This window comes from Acipenser ruthenus, chromosome 22 (assembly GCF_902713425.1).
Source record: "Acipenser ruthenus chromosome 22, fAciRut3.2 maternal haplotype, whole genome shotgun sequence".
Classification (NCBI taxonomy): Eukaryota; Metazoa; Chordata; class Actinopteri; order Acipenseriformes; family Acipenseridae; genus Acipenser; species Acipenser ruthenus.
Window position 1 is genome coordinate 26306865 of NC_081210.1, and position 16954 is coordinate 26323818.

The 16954-nt window shown below is 36.4% G+C and overlaps 1 protein-coding gene across 2 annotated transcripts in view; it reads right to left on the minus strand.

Moving 5' to 3' along the window:
- The window catches only part of LOC117431223 (gamma-aminobutyric acid receptor subunit beta-2), a 53321-nt gene that overhangs the window by 25061 nt on the left and 11306 nt on the right, over positions 1-16954 (minus strand). For both annotated transcript variants that reach the window (XM_058996274.1, XM_058996273.1), the window contains exon 4: positions 4730-4950. In XM_058996274.1, the coding sequence (XP_058852257.1) occupies positions 4730-4950 (221 nt within the window). The remainder of the gene's footprint in view (positions 1-4729; positions 4951-16954) is intronic.

Consider the following 16954-nt stretch of genomic DNA (forward strand, 5'->3'; position numbering starts at 1 on the left):
GACATTGCAAGTCTATGGAAATGTAAATAGACTGAACCAAATTAACCTTTTCTTTGCATTATTTAATCATTTTGTGGAATATTAAACAGTGGTTATTATTATGGTCTAAGACAATAAAGTGCTATTTAAATTCCAAAAAAAGGGGAAAAGCTTTATATGTATTTAATATGCGCATGAATAAATACAGAAAATTACATCAAGAACTTTATCCCGCTGTTAAGTCTTCTATGTAAGAGGATATGGAAACATTTTAAACAAACGAGTGCAATGAATGACATAAGGAACAACTCATGTTAAAAGCTTACATTTCAAAGCAAAAGATCATTTTCCTCAAGGATAAAATACACTACTTCTAAAAAGCTTTATATTTTAGTTAGGTGTTTCTGATTATTTAGATTTATATTGAAATCTAGAATATTAATTTTGTGCTTAACTGGTAATCTGCATGATACCTGAAGCTAAAAGTAATATTCACATGCAACATACGGAGACCAAGTAAAAAGAAAGAACAACTTTCTGATCCCTGGGGATAAAAACATAACTAGACTAAAAACATGCAAAATAGAGTAAATAGTCAGGACTATGAGTTGCATTTCTATAACAGGTTGCTAATGGGTTGGTTTTCTAAACAGGCAGGCATATACGACCACCTACAGCGATAACTACTGCCACAACGTCATTTGTTGACTACACAGCCGGAAAAGATGGAAAGTTGGCAATGTGCATGGAACTCACTATGTAATTAATCTCATATGCTTTTAAAATTATAAACCTCAAGCGGTGCCACCTTTGACACTCTTGAAAGTTTAATTTAATGATGAAACACTATTGTACTGTTGCCAACAGACTACAGAAGGAGCCTAATATACAAGGGTTACCTTGTTCAATACATACTGTGAGACCCAGAATCGGCATTACCTTGTAACTTGCTGCTCAAATTATTTACAGTGCTCAAGACCTTGCCCTAAATAGCCTATGTATTATTATTATTATTATTATTATTATTATTATTATTATTATTATTATTATTATTATTAAAGATAAGTTGTAAATATCATTGTGTTTTTGTGTGGCATTGTGACCATTCTTATCTGCAGGTCTTTAAAAACGTATTTGCCCAGTTGAAGACTGTTGTTTATTATCACAACCCAGTCGGACTGATCAAACCCTATCCAACAGATGGCCTCACTGTTGTAATCCTGTACTTTTCTACGTCACCTTAAATCTTGAAGCTTGCTCAGCGGCCACAGTATGTGAAAAGAATATAGATTATGAACATTAATGATGCAGTCATCCATTAAGCTGTATCTTACACTTGCAAACATTACATTTTCTGACCAAAATGATGCATGAACATAAAATAATGCCAGTGCCAATGCCAGTGCCATCAATACTCCAAATAAACGCATAAGGTCTTGCTGTGTCTGACAGGAGTGCCTGTATAGAATTAGGATCTACAAACGTCCTGTGAAAAGGTCTGCCACACAGGCCGGTGTTTCCTACTGCTGCATCCCCTCCAGTAGATACTACTGGCAGAAGAGAACCCAATTCCGTAGAAACTTACATGGAATGAAGTTCACCCTTATATTACTGCCCTTACAGAAACGTTTTTAAAATTCCTTGAAAATATTTCAAAGTTACCAAGCCGCAATGCAACTGAAATGTTTGATTTAGGGGTTTCGGATTGTGCTCATAACAATCTGGATTAAAAGAGCTTGGAGAGTTTTGCATTTTAAACACACTGGTGTCACCTTATATTACAGGGAATTTAAGAGCTGTGTAATTACATTGTAATAACTGGGGAACTGCCAATGGTTTTTGCTCTTTCATGGTAACATATGTGTAATTCTTACTTCATGTAATCCCACACATGTTCCACCAGTATTTACTATTTCATTGCAGGAAATGTTGGTTATTATTACCCAGTTATTACCATATCCTGGCTTACAATGTATATGTTTCTTGAACCCAGATTGTCAGCATAGTTTTCATATTTTTATATTAGAGTGGTCTTCTATCTAATACTAGGTAGCTGAATTTGAGCTGAAACAAGAGTAATAGAATATATGAATATCAGCAAGACAATTAAAAAAAAAGTCCTCACTTAAGACATTCACCAGTAATTTATTTAGCTTCTACAATGAACATGTACACATTTAAATGACTTGCATGTTTACACAAAGTATCTTCAAAGCGAGCAGTCGGAAAGTAATAACAGAGAACTGACTAGAGGACTGATAAGGGAAAGAAAACAATTATCCTAACCTTGACAGTGCTGCAGAAGCTAATGCCCCCAAGTGCTTGAACTTAATGTGTCCACAGCATCAAAAGCTACATAATAGCGTATGCACAGAACTCAATCACAACCTTGCCAGGCAATTACATGATTCAACATCTTAAGTGTGATTCGTTAAACAAACACATTGTGGCACCAGCTCCTTTTGTTCTAAATGGAAACAGGCACAGAAACTAATTTACGAAGCAGGCAATTTTAACCTAGAATTTAATAAGTAATGAAGTTCCTACAAGAATGCAGTTAACAAAGTCCAGAGGCGGTGTAAATTGGAAATAGTAAGAGATCAGTTAAACGCACATAGGCTTGTGTGTTAGGCATGCATTAGTCTTCTCATTGTTCCCTTTTTTATTTCCAGGAGTTTTTCTTAACTGTTTTCACCAGGAAAGTGCTGTTGTGTCACTGGGAAAGTAAAAGCTATTCAAGTTATTAAGAGAAACCGCCTAGGCCTGTGCAACTTGGGCCTTGCAGCAAAGTCATGGGGTCTATTTTAATTATCCAAGCAGCGGCAGATCTAAATACTGCCAACCTTTATATGTATATCAAACCTACTCCTGTTTCCCTCTAGGGATGACCCTCATAAAATTCACTGAAGATGACAAAATACAGTGGAAGGAGCCCTGCAAATGAGCAGGCTTACACATTTTAGAACATGTGCAATCCACTACTACAAAATCAGATTTTAGGCACAGTATGGGTATTTCTTATTCTGTCATGAAGATTAATCTATGCATGCTTACAACTATAAACAATCTACCCATCAAAACAGTAGGGGTCCATTGGCTGAAAATGAATCCCAGCAAAGAAGAATTATTACGTAATCTTGACAATGGCATGTATAGTACTTTATATATTTATAAAATGCACATTACCTGGCTTCATATATACAAAGGTGACTCAACAGGCAGGGCCCTAAACCCAGATCACAAGTCAAAATGGACAAACATCTATGCTTTGCTTGCCTGTACTGTGGGGAACGTCTGCTTTAGTTCATCCTTGTTTTACAGTGCTGCTCAGCAGTTCACATACATCTATGTAGCTACTGAGTATTCAAGTATTAAACACTCTAGTACACAGACAGGTTAGGTGTTATTTGTTCAGATCTCAGATCACCCATACTTATCTAGTTAAAAATATGCCGGGGGAACTGAATTCATCAGACCAGGATAGATGGAATTTCACCAGGGCAGAATTCTAAAAGGTCCCCAGTGTTGGGAGTTCATGTTCCACTCCTTGACACACATTTCAATCTCAGTATAACTGAAGTTTTTCTATTTCTTATTTATTTCTTAGCAGATGCCCTTATCCAGGGTGACTTACAATTTTTACAAGTTATCACATTATTTTTACATACAATTACCCATTTATACAATTGGGTTTTTACTGGAGCAATCTAGGTAAAGTACCTTGCTCAAGGGTACAGCACCAGTGTCCCCCACCTGGGATTGAACCCATAACCCTCCGGTCAAGAGTCCAGAGCCCTAACCACTACTCCACACTGCTGCCTATCTGGGTAGATACTGTATAATTTAATTTTAAAATATCATACTTATTTGGCTCTTCCAAGGTTATTGAACTACTAAACTGTTATTTATATTTATGTATTTGTTTATTTCATCGTTACACTTAAAATAATATTAAACTCACGGCAGATTTCTTAAAAATGCACTAAAAAAAATATGTTTATCAGGCTCTGTTAAGTTACTTTGAAACTACAAACCCCCCATCTCAGGGCAATCTGTAATAGCAGGATTCAATTATAGTGTGCCCTGCTCACTCTAGACAGTTAAGTGTATAGATTATGCAGAATATAAAACAAACTACTGGCAGAGCATCAAGCAATATATTCACTTTCAGCAGAGAGGAAGGATAATGGAGTTTAGAAAGCATTAACAATTGGGATCGTTTCACAAATAACACCATTTTCAAAGATGCATTTAAACATGATTTTGTTTTTATTAAAAGTTGCTACCTGTTAGAACCTGGATACTCTGCACGTTTTAAGACTGTGCTGAAATCACAATAGCATGTTCCCTATTTTGATTATGGGCCCACTATCCTAACAGCAACGTTTAACGTACCAAAAAAACAAAACAAACATCTGCGATGAAGATCTTTTCTTTAGGTGTTTGTCATTTAATGCAGTGTGATTGATACAAAGTTGCACACACATATTTTTTTTTTATTTGTTTTTGGTACTTTTTAACAGCTGCTGTAAAGTGTGCAGCGCCATAGTTAAAAATGAATCCTACGGCTAACAGATACATTGTTGGTAAATCAAGTGTAATTACATATTAATTAATGTATGATTTCCTATTGAATTTCTCCTGAAATAAAACAAATCAATTCCACCCTTACTGTACTTATATGAAACCAAACCCTAATATTAATCCACTATGAACAGGCACTAAAAAAAAAAAAAAAAGAAACATTTACCTTAACCCATAGAGGACTGTCCCGTCAGGATGCAGGCGTATCATTCGATTTTTAACTGTGACCCCGTGTACAAATGACTTCTTGTCATTCAGGAAGTAGGTATCAGGGACCCAGAGTTGATCAGCGACTCGGTTATCCAAAGTTAGATTGAGAGGAATCTCAGAATATGACAGTCGTTTATCTCTCCACGCTTGTTGGAAATACATTGTCAGTGTATAGTCCTGAAATAAAAAGAGAACGGGTCAGCAAAGAGTAGTAGTACTGCATGGCATCATTTCTGTTGCTCATACTTAAGGCAAATCTAGTTTTGATTGCAGTGAATTAAAAAATCCTTCAAATCACTTAAGGTCACAGAGTCCTTGAAAGTACTTGCTATGTAACCAATCACTTGGGATGCTACCTTCTCCAGCTATCTCTTCCCGTGTATTTTAGACAACTCAGCAATCAGGCTGAGTGTATAAAGAACAGGAATCCCGTTATATATTTATTCAAACCCCAGTTATAAATAGCTTTCAAGGACTCCAAACTAAGTGATTGCATGGAAGAAAATGGACCCCTACCAAACAGATGCGCTGAGAATATTAATAAGGACATTATAAATTGGTGGTGTAAAAGCAGGTAGTTTCAAAAATGCTTTATAATTCACTGGCATGATGCGGCATTGCTAATCAGTCAATGTGGTATTTCTGCTGGATGGAAACTGATACGCTGTGATAATAATAACAGAATTTGTTGAGGTAAATGTTGAGAAATGTGGTGATCTGCTGACCGAGGACACGTGAAGTGTGAATACAAATATAAAAACAGAATGATGTTCTAAAACAATGAAATCACTGTGATACAGAACATGGGATTCAGCAAAGATAAAGGAACACCTTTCTTGTAAACACTGCAGGGTGCTCTGTGACACTTTAACCAGGTGGGGTCCCCGCCATGCAATCTGTATGCAGAGGGTTGCCAAGATGTTTCAAATACCCAGAATTTAAAGGGCTGTGGAAATTATTGTTATCTTAATACGTTTTAAAGTATCCAAAATACAAGCTGTCATGCAAACAAGATGCACTTTAACATGTAACACAGTGCTGAGTTCAATAGCTCTGTAAGCAACATGGATGATAGCGTTTTTAATCAATGCAGTAGGTATTTATTAGGATCATATAGTTCACTGTCCTGAACACCACTACCACAGAAACCTCCTCAAAATTGTAAATGTACTGCAGTCTTTAGTTGCTGTCATTAATTAAACAATGATACCTGACACAAAGTAAATGACCTTGGTGATAGTAGATCACTGCAGACAGCATTCCCTTCCTTGTGTATAATTCATTTTATTAAATGTGAGAATTGTCTTGTTCTGGTAGCTTGAATCTGAGCTATAGCTAAGCAGGTATCAGCCAGTCAGGAATACATTACTTTAAGTCTGATTGGCTAAGATAGTATAGGTTACTATAATAAAGATGGTTGAATCATAAAACGTTGGTTACGATCTCTTGAAGTCTAACTATGTCAACTGTATACACTTTGCCGATGGTGGATTTCTCTTTGACATTTTGATAGAGTAAAATAGCTGTTCCTTCTCAGGAGAAACAAAAACGTACTATAATTCATTAGTCATAATAAAGTCATTTAAACTCATGGCATATTTTTTATATGACCGATACCCTTCAAATGCATGATGAAAAATGATGAAACCAGTTGAGTCTCCTTTTAGTCTGTTATTGTATCTGCATTTTCCATGCAGACCATGAGAGACAGAGGATCATGATCAGCAATGAAACACTGTCCATCTCCAATGTCCATTCTCAGTAAGTATTAGGCATGCATGCCTTTGGACGAACATCTCTCTACATAGGCATATATGGTTAACACTGAGGGATTGAAATGAGCTTGTTGAGAATATATACTTCTGCTGTCATTTCAAACTGTAGCTGAGTGCACATATCAATTATTTCACTAGTTCAGAATTTATTCCAAATGCTTTTTTTATTTAGACCCATTGATATGATACTATGCCACTGATGTGGGTCCTGTAGCCCTCAAGTGCTCAGTTGTAAGGGCTATTGCTGGATGTATCTATGCTATGTATGCTTTATATTATATTTTGAATTCAAACAGAAAAATGATAGTACAGTTATGTAAGCAGTAATATTAACGTTGTATGACAAAAGCCAAAACAATATGTGTTGCGTCATATTATATAGTTTAGTAACCTGGGAAACCTATGAAATTTATTAGTCGGTCAGGCTTTGCATAAAGTACTACAGTATATTAGATTACTTATTAGGTGTAAAAACAAGCTAGATCTCCTTGTTACTATTTTGTAAGAGTAAGCCTCTTTCCCCTGTATGTTTGCACATCTAGTATAAGTGACTCAAACTTTTTATAAATCCTGTAAGTGGATTTTAACAAGGCTTTTCAAATTATTATTTTGCTCTGGATTTCCCTTTTGTTAAACTCTTTGGTGGTTGCCAGTTTTATCAGGATTGGAATGGTTGTACTCTTCTTCCATAATAAATTGCCAAGTTAATGGTGGACACATAATAGATATAAAAAGCCTCAAGGGTGTTCATTTGGCTAAGGGTCACCGTACTCATTTTAGAACCAAATACCCATTCTAGTAATCTTCCCTATCACGCCAACCAACCATAGACAAAAGTCATGTTGACATTAACTAAAAGACAGACTGTTGATAATCTAATGTATGGCAATTGCACCTTCTGGGATTAAGACCAACTGCCACCATTTTCTTTGAATATCTTTAACACAAACAAAAATATTCTTCACCGTTTGTTTCTGTCCAGTATTACAAGACCTAGTTCCTTTGGGAAATACAATGTGGGAGGATGGGGCTCAAAACAGAAATGGGATAAATGAATAATAAAAACAATAGAAACACCTCCAATATGTGTATAAAAAATGCATCTCAGTCACTTAGAGAGTTGTGATTCCTGGAGAACCAACATCGCTGCAGATTTTTACTCTCTATTATCTTCTGCACCTAAAAGAGGCAACAGTCACTGAAGAATGATCATGCGTCCTTTCAAAACCATTTGAACACTTAATAGGAGGTTTTGCAGAGAGTTAAACGGATGCCATCCAGTTCCAAGAAGTATTATATACGGTCTGAAATCACATTTAACTTGAAGAATGTCTTTTAAAGATCTATTTCCCTTTTAGATAATCATTAACTGGACATGGACAATCAAACCTGTGCCAAGAAGCATACTACTTAAGGCTGACACAAATGGAAATTCTTCTTTAAAAATTCAGATCACCTTTCCGAATCAAAGAAGATATGTCTGTAAGTGGTGTTTCCTGTGGTCCGAATAAGCAAAATACATGTTTGCATGAATAGTGGATTCCTAGGTCAATGGTAACAACTTTGGTTTCTGCGTTCAAACAGGCCCTTGTGTTTGTGGGCTTTTATTTGTCTACAATATGGGAAACAATGAAATAAAATATATGTATTTATTGCATTAAGTACTCTGTGAAGAAGAGAAATTAAGTCTACTTTAATCAGGGAATTATTTTTCAAGACAATTTTAGGGTGACTTAAGGCTGAGGGAGCATGAAGTCCCCTTTGTGGCTTGGAACTTGGTTTCAGGAGACTAGGTTTCAGGCCACTGCATGGCACACCAGGGCAGACTTGGGGTTTGTTACAACAAAGTTGCCTTAAACTAAATCTCCCAGTCTCCTGGAACCATGTTTATAGCCACTGTTCTTGAAAAGGTGGCTTTGTGTTCCCTCAACTTAAGGGAGACTGATCACCATATTGGAATGTTTCTCAAATGTAGCTGGGCACATCACACAACAGCCTCCCTGTACTCACAAGACTTAAGTATGAACCAGCCTTAACCATCCCCATACCAACCAAAACCATTTATAAATATAGCAAAACATTTTCAAGTGTTGAAAAATTTAGCATTGAATACCAGATGTCATTTAGAATCTATCATTACATCATCGCCTCTAAATTTAGGCAGGTGCTGTCAGGAAAGCAAAACTTTTTTTCATACATTATTTATTCTTGCTTTATTAGCAGAATATTCCGTGAAGGTACATAAAGTGCTACATTTAGTTCACTTCTGAGAATGGCTGTAAACAACCCTTATGGGATATTTTGGCTAAGCATATGGTTACTTATCTTTCTTAACAGCTTATTTTCCTTTCTAGATTTTACATGTGGAATGAACCTTGCAGCCCAACAAGTAAAGATTGATCTGGCATTTTCAATTGAGAATGCCAACCGTCACATCAACTGGTAGTCTGCACAGCTGATTGAAATCCATTCGCACAATCTCACAACCAAGTCAGGTTATTTCAATGTGAGAGAATGGCAGAGGAAAATAAAATGGGAATGAGTAACAAACAATTGAAACATGTTGCATTCTCTTTCTCTGCTCTATCACCCTTCCTTGTGTGGATTACCGAGCATGCTGTGAATGACAATGCATGTACTTCCAAACTGGCTACCATGTGAACTATACACCTCAAAATAAATATTGAACAACCAGTCACCTGTGATCAGGTTCAGCTTGCCAGCCACTTCAAACACTTCTCTGGATGTGTTGGAAATAAAAACCTCAACAAAAAGCTCAAATGGTCATTGTACAGGTCCTTAAAGCTTTTTGATACAGGTTATGAAAGGAAAACTCTCATTTGTGCTAGAGGGGGTGTTATCATCAAACAGTCCGTTCACGTTGCTTCTCAGCTGGCTACAGCTTAGCATCACAGCAGGTGGTAGACTCTGTGCAGTGGTCAAATACAGACTACAGTTGTTTGCCACACTACTAAAAAAAATGGAAGACATCTTATAATAAGGAATATCAATGTGCCCCAAACCCCAATAGGCAATATAAGACATTTTTTGTGGGATTGATAAAATGGCTTTTGTGGTGCACAGCAATGACGTTCACAGCTTTTGAAAATACAATAAACCTTTCTTGGCAGTTCTTGCCAATCTTCTCGTCCAAGAAATGAAATGTAGTGTAATAATAATAATAATAATAATAATAATAATAATAATAATAATAATAATAATAATAATAAATACATAAGTTAACCCAAATCTATGAGAAAAGAAATACAGTACATTGTCAAGATCTTAAATGTGAAATTGAATGACAGTAGTAAAAAAAATTCTTAGATAAGTACATATGATGGCTGTCCTGATAGTGACAGGCTTGTTAAAACTGGCAAGAACTCTCATTTGCATTGCAGTTTACTGCTGTGGGAGTTCAGTACGTTTCATATGAGAAAACTTCCAAGAGAATATCTGATGCGTTCTCTGACTTCGAGGACTAAGAACCTACTTCTACACACAAAAGATATTCAATCAAGTGGAAAAAATAAACTCTAATTAAAAAACAGTGAAATTGTGGTTTTATTTCTTCAATGTTTTTAAATCTTATCATATACCGCCCTGCTTATGAAAATAACCACTTTTTTTTTTTTTTTGCAAAACTGAGAATATTTGTTCAAACAAACCAGTAAATAAATTGGATTTTGAAGAGTCTACAGTACTGGCACTGAACTCTGGCCCTCGAGATCAATTCCAGGCTTGGTCTTTATTCCAACCTGGAATAAATTAGTTAATTGCCTCTTAGCAGCTTCAATTAACTACATTAGAACCTGCTTGCAGTAAAATCCTGGATTGGATTAGATCTCGAGGGCCAGAGTTGAGCACTACTGGTCTACAGTATGCTTTTTTAATGGAAAGGTGCATTATAGACCTGTCTACACCACACAAGATAGCAATCTTTGCTGCTTTCAGCCTGCCATTACTAATATCTATGCAGATTCCAATATAAGACATATATATGTTACCAACAGAAATATTATTCAGCCTCACTAGAAAAAAAAAAACATTGCATATAAATATTGTATTTATTGTAAACACATTTAATCTAATTATTGTGTTAATATAATTATATAATCTAATAAAATAACAACAACAACATATTTTACCTTTCTTTTTGTAATTTAGCAAGAAGGTTAAAAAATACAACCCTAGTTTTTTAATCAAACCAAAAAGTAGCATCTATATTTTTAAAAAGTATAACCTCACGTGAGACCCCTCTCGTTTTAAAATGGTCCTGCTCAGTATAATTTATTGGAGAAGCATTTATTTATATGACAGCTCCCCAAGTCCCCAGCTTCACAAACCCACACAAACATTAGGGAAGGCTGACTTGGGAAATATAATGATTTCAAATTTAGTGTGGGGGCACACAGGGTCGGGTGTATTTTCTGTCTGCTTCACAAGATGGGAATCTTGCACTTAGAATTCAACACTTAACATATAGAAATGTAACATGATGATTGTGACTGTCACTGATAAAACATGCTACTAATGAATTGGATGAGAGTGATTTATAGCTCAATCAGTGGTACTTTTTTTTATTTATTTATTTATTTATTTTTTTTATAAATTTAGTCGTTGCCAATTAGTTTTTATTATTTTCTCCCCAATTTGAAATGCCCAATTATTTTTAGGCTCAGCTCACCGCTACCACCCCTGCGCTGACTCAGGAGGGGTGAAGATGAACACACGCTGTCCTCCGAAGCATGTGCCGTCAGCCGCCCGCTTCTTTACACTCTGCAGACTCACCGTGCAGCCGCCTCAGAGCTTCAGCGTCGGAGGACAACGCAGCTCTGGGCATCTTACAGGCAAGCCCGCAGGCGCCCGGCCAGACTACAGGGGTCGCTGGTGCACGGTGAGCCGAGGACACCCTGGCCGACCTAGCCCTCCCTCCCCCCGGGCGACGCTCGGCCAATTGAGCGCCGCCCCCTGGGAGCGCCCGTCCACGGTCGGCTGTGGAATAGCCTGGATTCGAACTCGCGACATCCAGGCTATAGAGCGCATCCTACACTCTAGCGAGTGCTTTTAATGGATGCGCCACTCGGGAGCCCTATCAGTGGTGCTTTTAACACTTTATTCATCTTGACCATGTTATATTGCTTACTGTTAATACACAGTACACTTACAATGGTACAGACATGCATGGTATGTACCTCTTATATTAGATAGCATGATACAGTATACACAGTGATTGAAACACTTAACAAATATGGCCTACATAGAGTCTGTAATGTGTTTGACCATTTCTTAATGATTATCTCTTTTAATTCCTGCAGAAAAGACGGGCGGAATTATGCAGTAATATTACTGAAATTTCCAATGGACACTTTTTTTTTTTTTTTTAACGACAATTGATTGTCTTATAATCAGGGAAACCTTGATCAGAATTCATTAAAATTCATCCATTTATATTAAAATCACACCTTCTCAATGTTGGAACTCTGAGTGCAATTAAGCCCCAGACAATGCTGGTTAAGAATGCATATCACATTCTTCATTATAAAATCACAGATCTAAAAGTGATTAGCTGTACTTTAGACAATTCTGTAAACCATTTACATTAATTAAATGGAGAGCCGTGTTCCATAAAGCACAAGCATTCAAGTGAAACTTCATAAATTGTATTGTATAAGTGGCTACTTGATTTGAGGGAGAAAGTAGCTTTATTTCATTTTAAGAAATCTTCTTTCAGCAATAAGCCAATGACTGTCTGTAAAACTAGTCTTCTTAAAACGTAGTAACCCAGACCACAATGCCAGTAAATAGTGACTACTATGGCAATTCAGTAAGTGGCATGGTATTTAAATACAGCCATTATAAGTTGAATACATTTTTAACTTCACTTTTCAGCTATAAACCACTTGGGAACGTCTACATTCAGAAGAAAAATAAATAAAACAAAAACAAAAAATCAACCGTACCCTCCTATGACTTTACGCAGTTTTGCAAACTACTTAATGATTGATCACTGGTTTCCAGTTCATATTTAGTTAATAACTCTGGTGGATTTCTTATCTGGGATAATAAATACCAGTTTATGTTCAATATGAGCCTGGCATTACAAAATGTATATTCAATTATTTACGTATCTACAGAATCCCTACAATGAAATATTTCCACATGGGATGTAACTATCCATTGAACAGACTGAGCAGATTGTGCTATAAAGCTATAATGGGGCACCATATGGAGTTTCAGTGAAATGCAAACGGATGCTGCTAACTGAGGAACTGGAAAATAAAAGCAATGAAAGTCAGTAGCAGCTGCAAGTAAATAACTTAGTGAACCAAGTTAATGTGTGGCAAAGTTCATTAATCAGTATACATTATACTTTATCACAATGGTAATAAATTGCCAATCCCATAATCTACATGAATGACATTTATAGCAAGATGCTGATTAATTATGGGTTGCATAACACAGAGGGATGTTGCTGTGTATCAATACTTAATAGTAATTCATTTCTGAGAAGGCTTTCACAGTTTTAATATTGTTAAAGAATGAACTGCTGGGCTCAAAGTGCCATTAGTGCTGCTAGCCTCTGCACTCCTGTGCTATTAGTTTTGGTTCTAGCACAGAATTAAAATCTCATGATCTGAATATACAGTTCTCAAGTTGGCTATGGGGCCAGGATCCATTGCAATGGTTGTTTCTATTCAGAATGGGTGGAAGTAAGTTGGTTACAAGTGGTTTTGATTGGTTGGAGTTATCCTTGTGATGTAATGTGCAATGTGCAGTGGATAATTCTGCCGAGACCCGCCCACCAGCTGGTCAGGGATCTGCAGCCGTCGAATCCCTGGCTGCCTTTCCCTGTCAACACACTCAGCCGATAAGCAAGTCTCTGCTGAGCATCTGACTTATTACAACAAAAACCACAAAAGAAAAATAAACAAAACATCAAACACATTATATACACATGTGCAGTGCTCCAGCCCTGCCACATTCTGTAATTACAGCAGCCTAAAAACAGTGAAAATGAAGTAGAGGCTCACAGTAATACTCCTGCTAAATGATTACACTTCATTGTTACTTGCCATATATTTGTAGCCCACAAGTACAAATCCATGTCTTATCCTGTGTACATGTTGAATCCACAGAGTATGTGTTCAATGCCTTTGTAATACTTTATAAATCCTGGTAACACTCATAATGATCAAATGAAAATTGAAGAGGTCAGCACTCCTTAAAAAAGAGTATCTGTATTCATTGAGAACTTTATTGAAACTGAGTTGAGCGTGTTTGTCACAACCTTTTTGATACTGAACACTCATAATGATTTCAATTCCGATGCACACATGCTTTTGACTTTCTTTCCAATCATTGCATCTAAAGTAAATCGTGACATGATATAATCAAGGAAGTGAAGTCACACAAAGATAGGAAAAGCTAACAAGTTAAAATGTTTAGAACTCCTTGTGACTGTATAATATTACTTTTAGTATTGTGCTTTCAATAACTTGAGACATTGAATGTAATATTAAGCGTGTATATGATTGTGAGATTACATGTTCATAGACAAACAAGGTAATGCACTTTGGCATTTTCTTTTATATGTGCTGGTAGCACAATTATGTTGAAAGTTGAAAATAAAAATATCCTATCTACTCCCAAACTTTTACAGTTAACACCCCAAACCAAAAAGAATGGTTTTGTATATCCAATTATTAAATGCCTAGGGATTTTTTTTGTGTTTTAGCATAACTGCTGATGCAACTCAATGCCCAAGAGTTGGGAACATTTTCCTCTTCAGTTGTTTTGTTTCATCTAAAGAAAAAGCTCAGCATTTTCACGGCTACTGTATAATACCATTTAAATGGTGACATCGCTGATCCTTAAGCTGCTCCCCATAGAAACATTACAACTCTTCTGATATAGCCTTTTGTTTTGTAACCAATGACATGGAATATTGCAGATCCCTTACCTGTAGCAATGTATCACTGAACACAGTAAGGTAGGGATTTCCTTCATCCATTAGTAAGTTAGAGGACACTGAAAGTAGTTTGTCTCGCCTGAAGATTGATATATTCATATTTCTAACCACCTCAAGAAGTCAAATTCAATTTGCAGAAAAATGTTTATAACATGCTGTATAAAACATTTGTCTACCCATATAAAAAATATATTAATACAAAATGTTACCAATAATGTTTTAATGATCTATAACAAAGCATCCTAATAGCAACCTAGTCTTCTACGTAATAGTAGAAAACATAGCATACTCACTACATTGTTATCATCCAAAATTATACTTATCTCCTGCATTCTGGCTGTGAAACCAGTCCTTGATCCTTGGTAAATGCCAGTAGAGTGTTTAGAGACCCACACTTTTATAACTAAATTAACACAATGTATGACAAGGCCTGAACAGTAAGTTATTCTTCCCATCTTTTCTGAAGGTTTGTGTTTAATCACTTAACATTACAGAGAATAAGTAGTTTATTGTGTTGTAACAATACATTGTTACAACACAATAAACAGATTTGGTTGTGTTTTCACCGTGAAGCTTTGACTCAGGAACCACTATCACCCAAACAACCCCTATGTCTCTGCATTCTATTGTTCTAGGCCTTTACCAAGTGAATGCCACTGAATACATGAATGTCAATGTTATTTAAGTTCTTAAAACCCCAAATGGTGGTTTCATATTTATAAACCTTTTTGTTTGACTTCTACTTGTAAATTCCACTTGTGTTTGGTAATTTTGTAGCAATTTGGCTTGACACATCACGATGTAAGTTTTGAGTCCACCCATTTGTCTCCTGTTCAACATGAGTTGCAATATTGTTGTTAGCATTCAGGCAGCTAGCACTACTTACATTTAGCCTGCAGTGGAATTCCTAAAAATTAAATGTGTGCCTATGCATACAGGTCAATTCTTCACAAAGATTCAAGGAATACATGATTGTATGGAAAGATGTAAATTCACTACTGTTTGGCAATTATTAATCAAAGTGTTGTTGCTGGTGTCTTGAAGGAAATTACACAGAAATAAACATTATATTCATTTGTTTTTTGTCAATTGATGAAAACAACAAACAAGCATTTGTTGTTGATATAAACATGTATTATACAACAGTGGAAATCACTGTCCCACTTCCAAGTTGGTATACCCTACGATATACCGACTTAGTAAAGAATAGGTGTATCCTGCAATAAACTGAACATTAAAATGATGTGACTTCCTAAACCTCTGTGTAGTGTAATGTTTAAAACATTTGGGAGTATTGTTTGAAAAAGGCAGGTTCTAAGCCTGAAAGGCATCATTATATGGACTGCATTCCATTGCTAACCCTGGCAGACGAATTGGAAACCCTGGCTCTTCCGGTCCGTCCTTCACAGGACTGTGTTCCAACAAGTTCCTTAATTATTTAAACAAACATGCTGAAAATAAAACACATGATTAAGTCATGGACTGGAAGTAGTTCGCCTCAGAACTCTTGCTAGGCACCTTAATCATAAAAGAGCACTTACACGCAACGATACAGCCAATATCTGATCACAAAACGGCAGCAACTGAGCTGAACACCCACCACACACCTACTTTAATTTATCAGCTCAGATAATCCCCTGACAGTTAGACTAATCTCTTGACAGGTATGCAAAAAGAAAATCATCATCACTCATCAAGAGAATTTGGATACATTTGTGGAACGCAGGCCAGTGAATACTAAGACTGTTAAATAAACAGCTAGAAATAGATTGTATTCATCTAGAATAAAAAAAACCCAGCCAGATCTTCTATTCACTGATGCAAGTTTTACTTATACTTTGCAATTCTATATATATACAAATGAAATTAAATGTGTAGCAGATGAAGGCTGGAACAATACAAGAAGAAAATAATTGCTTACAGATTAACCAGTTGACCACATTGGCTCTAGCCTGCACATGCTTTTTAAACCTTGTACTTTCTGCTTAAATGAATCTGTGGGGAACATGCGCCACCCTTGTGTAGCCTTGGCATAATGCCATTGACAGCCAATGGCTCAATCTCTCTACTGCATGCCCATTCACTGCTGCATCATCTGCTTTTGCCATCTGTTATTACACTATGTGCTGGTAAAATAAATGTAATATTCACCAAAGAGATCTACACATCCCGGCTGATCAAAACATTAAGGGCCGGACCAAAACAAAGTTAGCACTTAGCGAACGAGGACGCGAAAGCATTCACAGTAATAAAACACAAGAAAAATTCCAAAACAAGCCCTTTTCGCCCTTCAAAAAGCAGCTATCGCTTGTTGACTACAAGTGAGTTGAGAATGGGGAGTGGTTTGCTATCACCTGACAAAATCTACTCAATTCCAGCTATAAATAACATCACAAGACTTTCGCAAGAAAGATTTGATTTAGTCCAGCCCTAA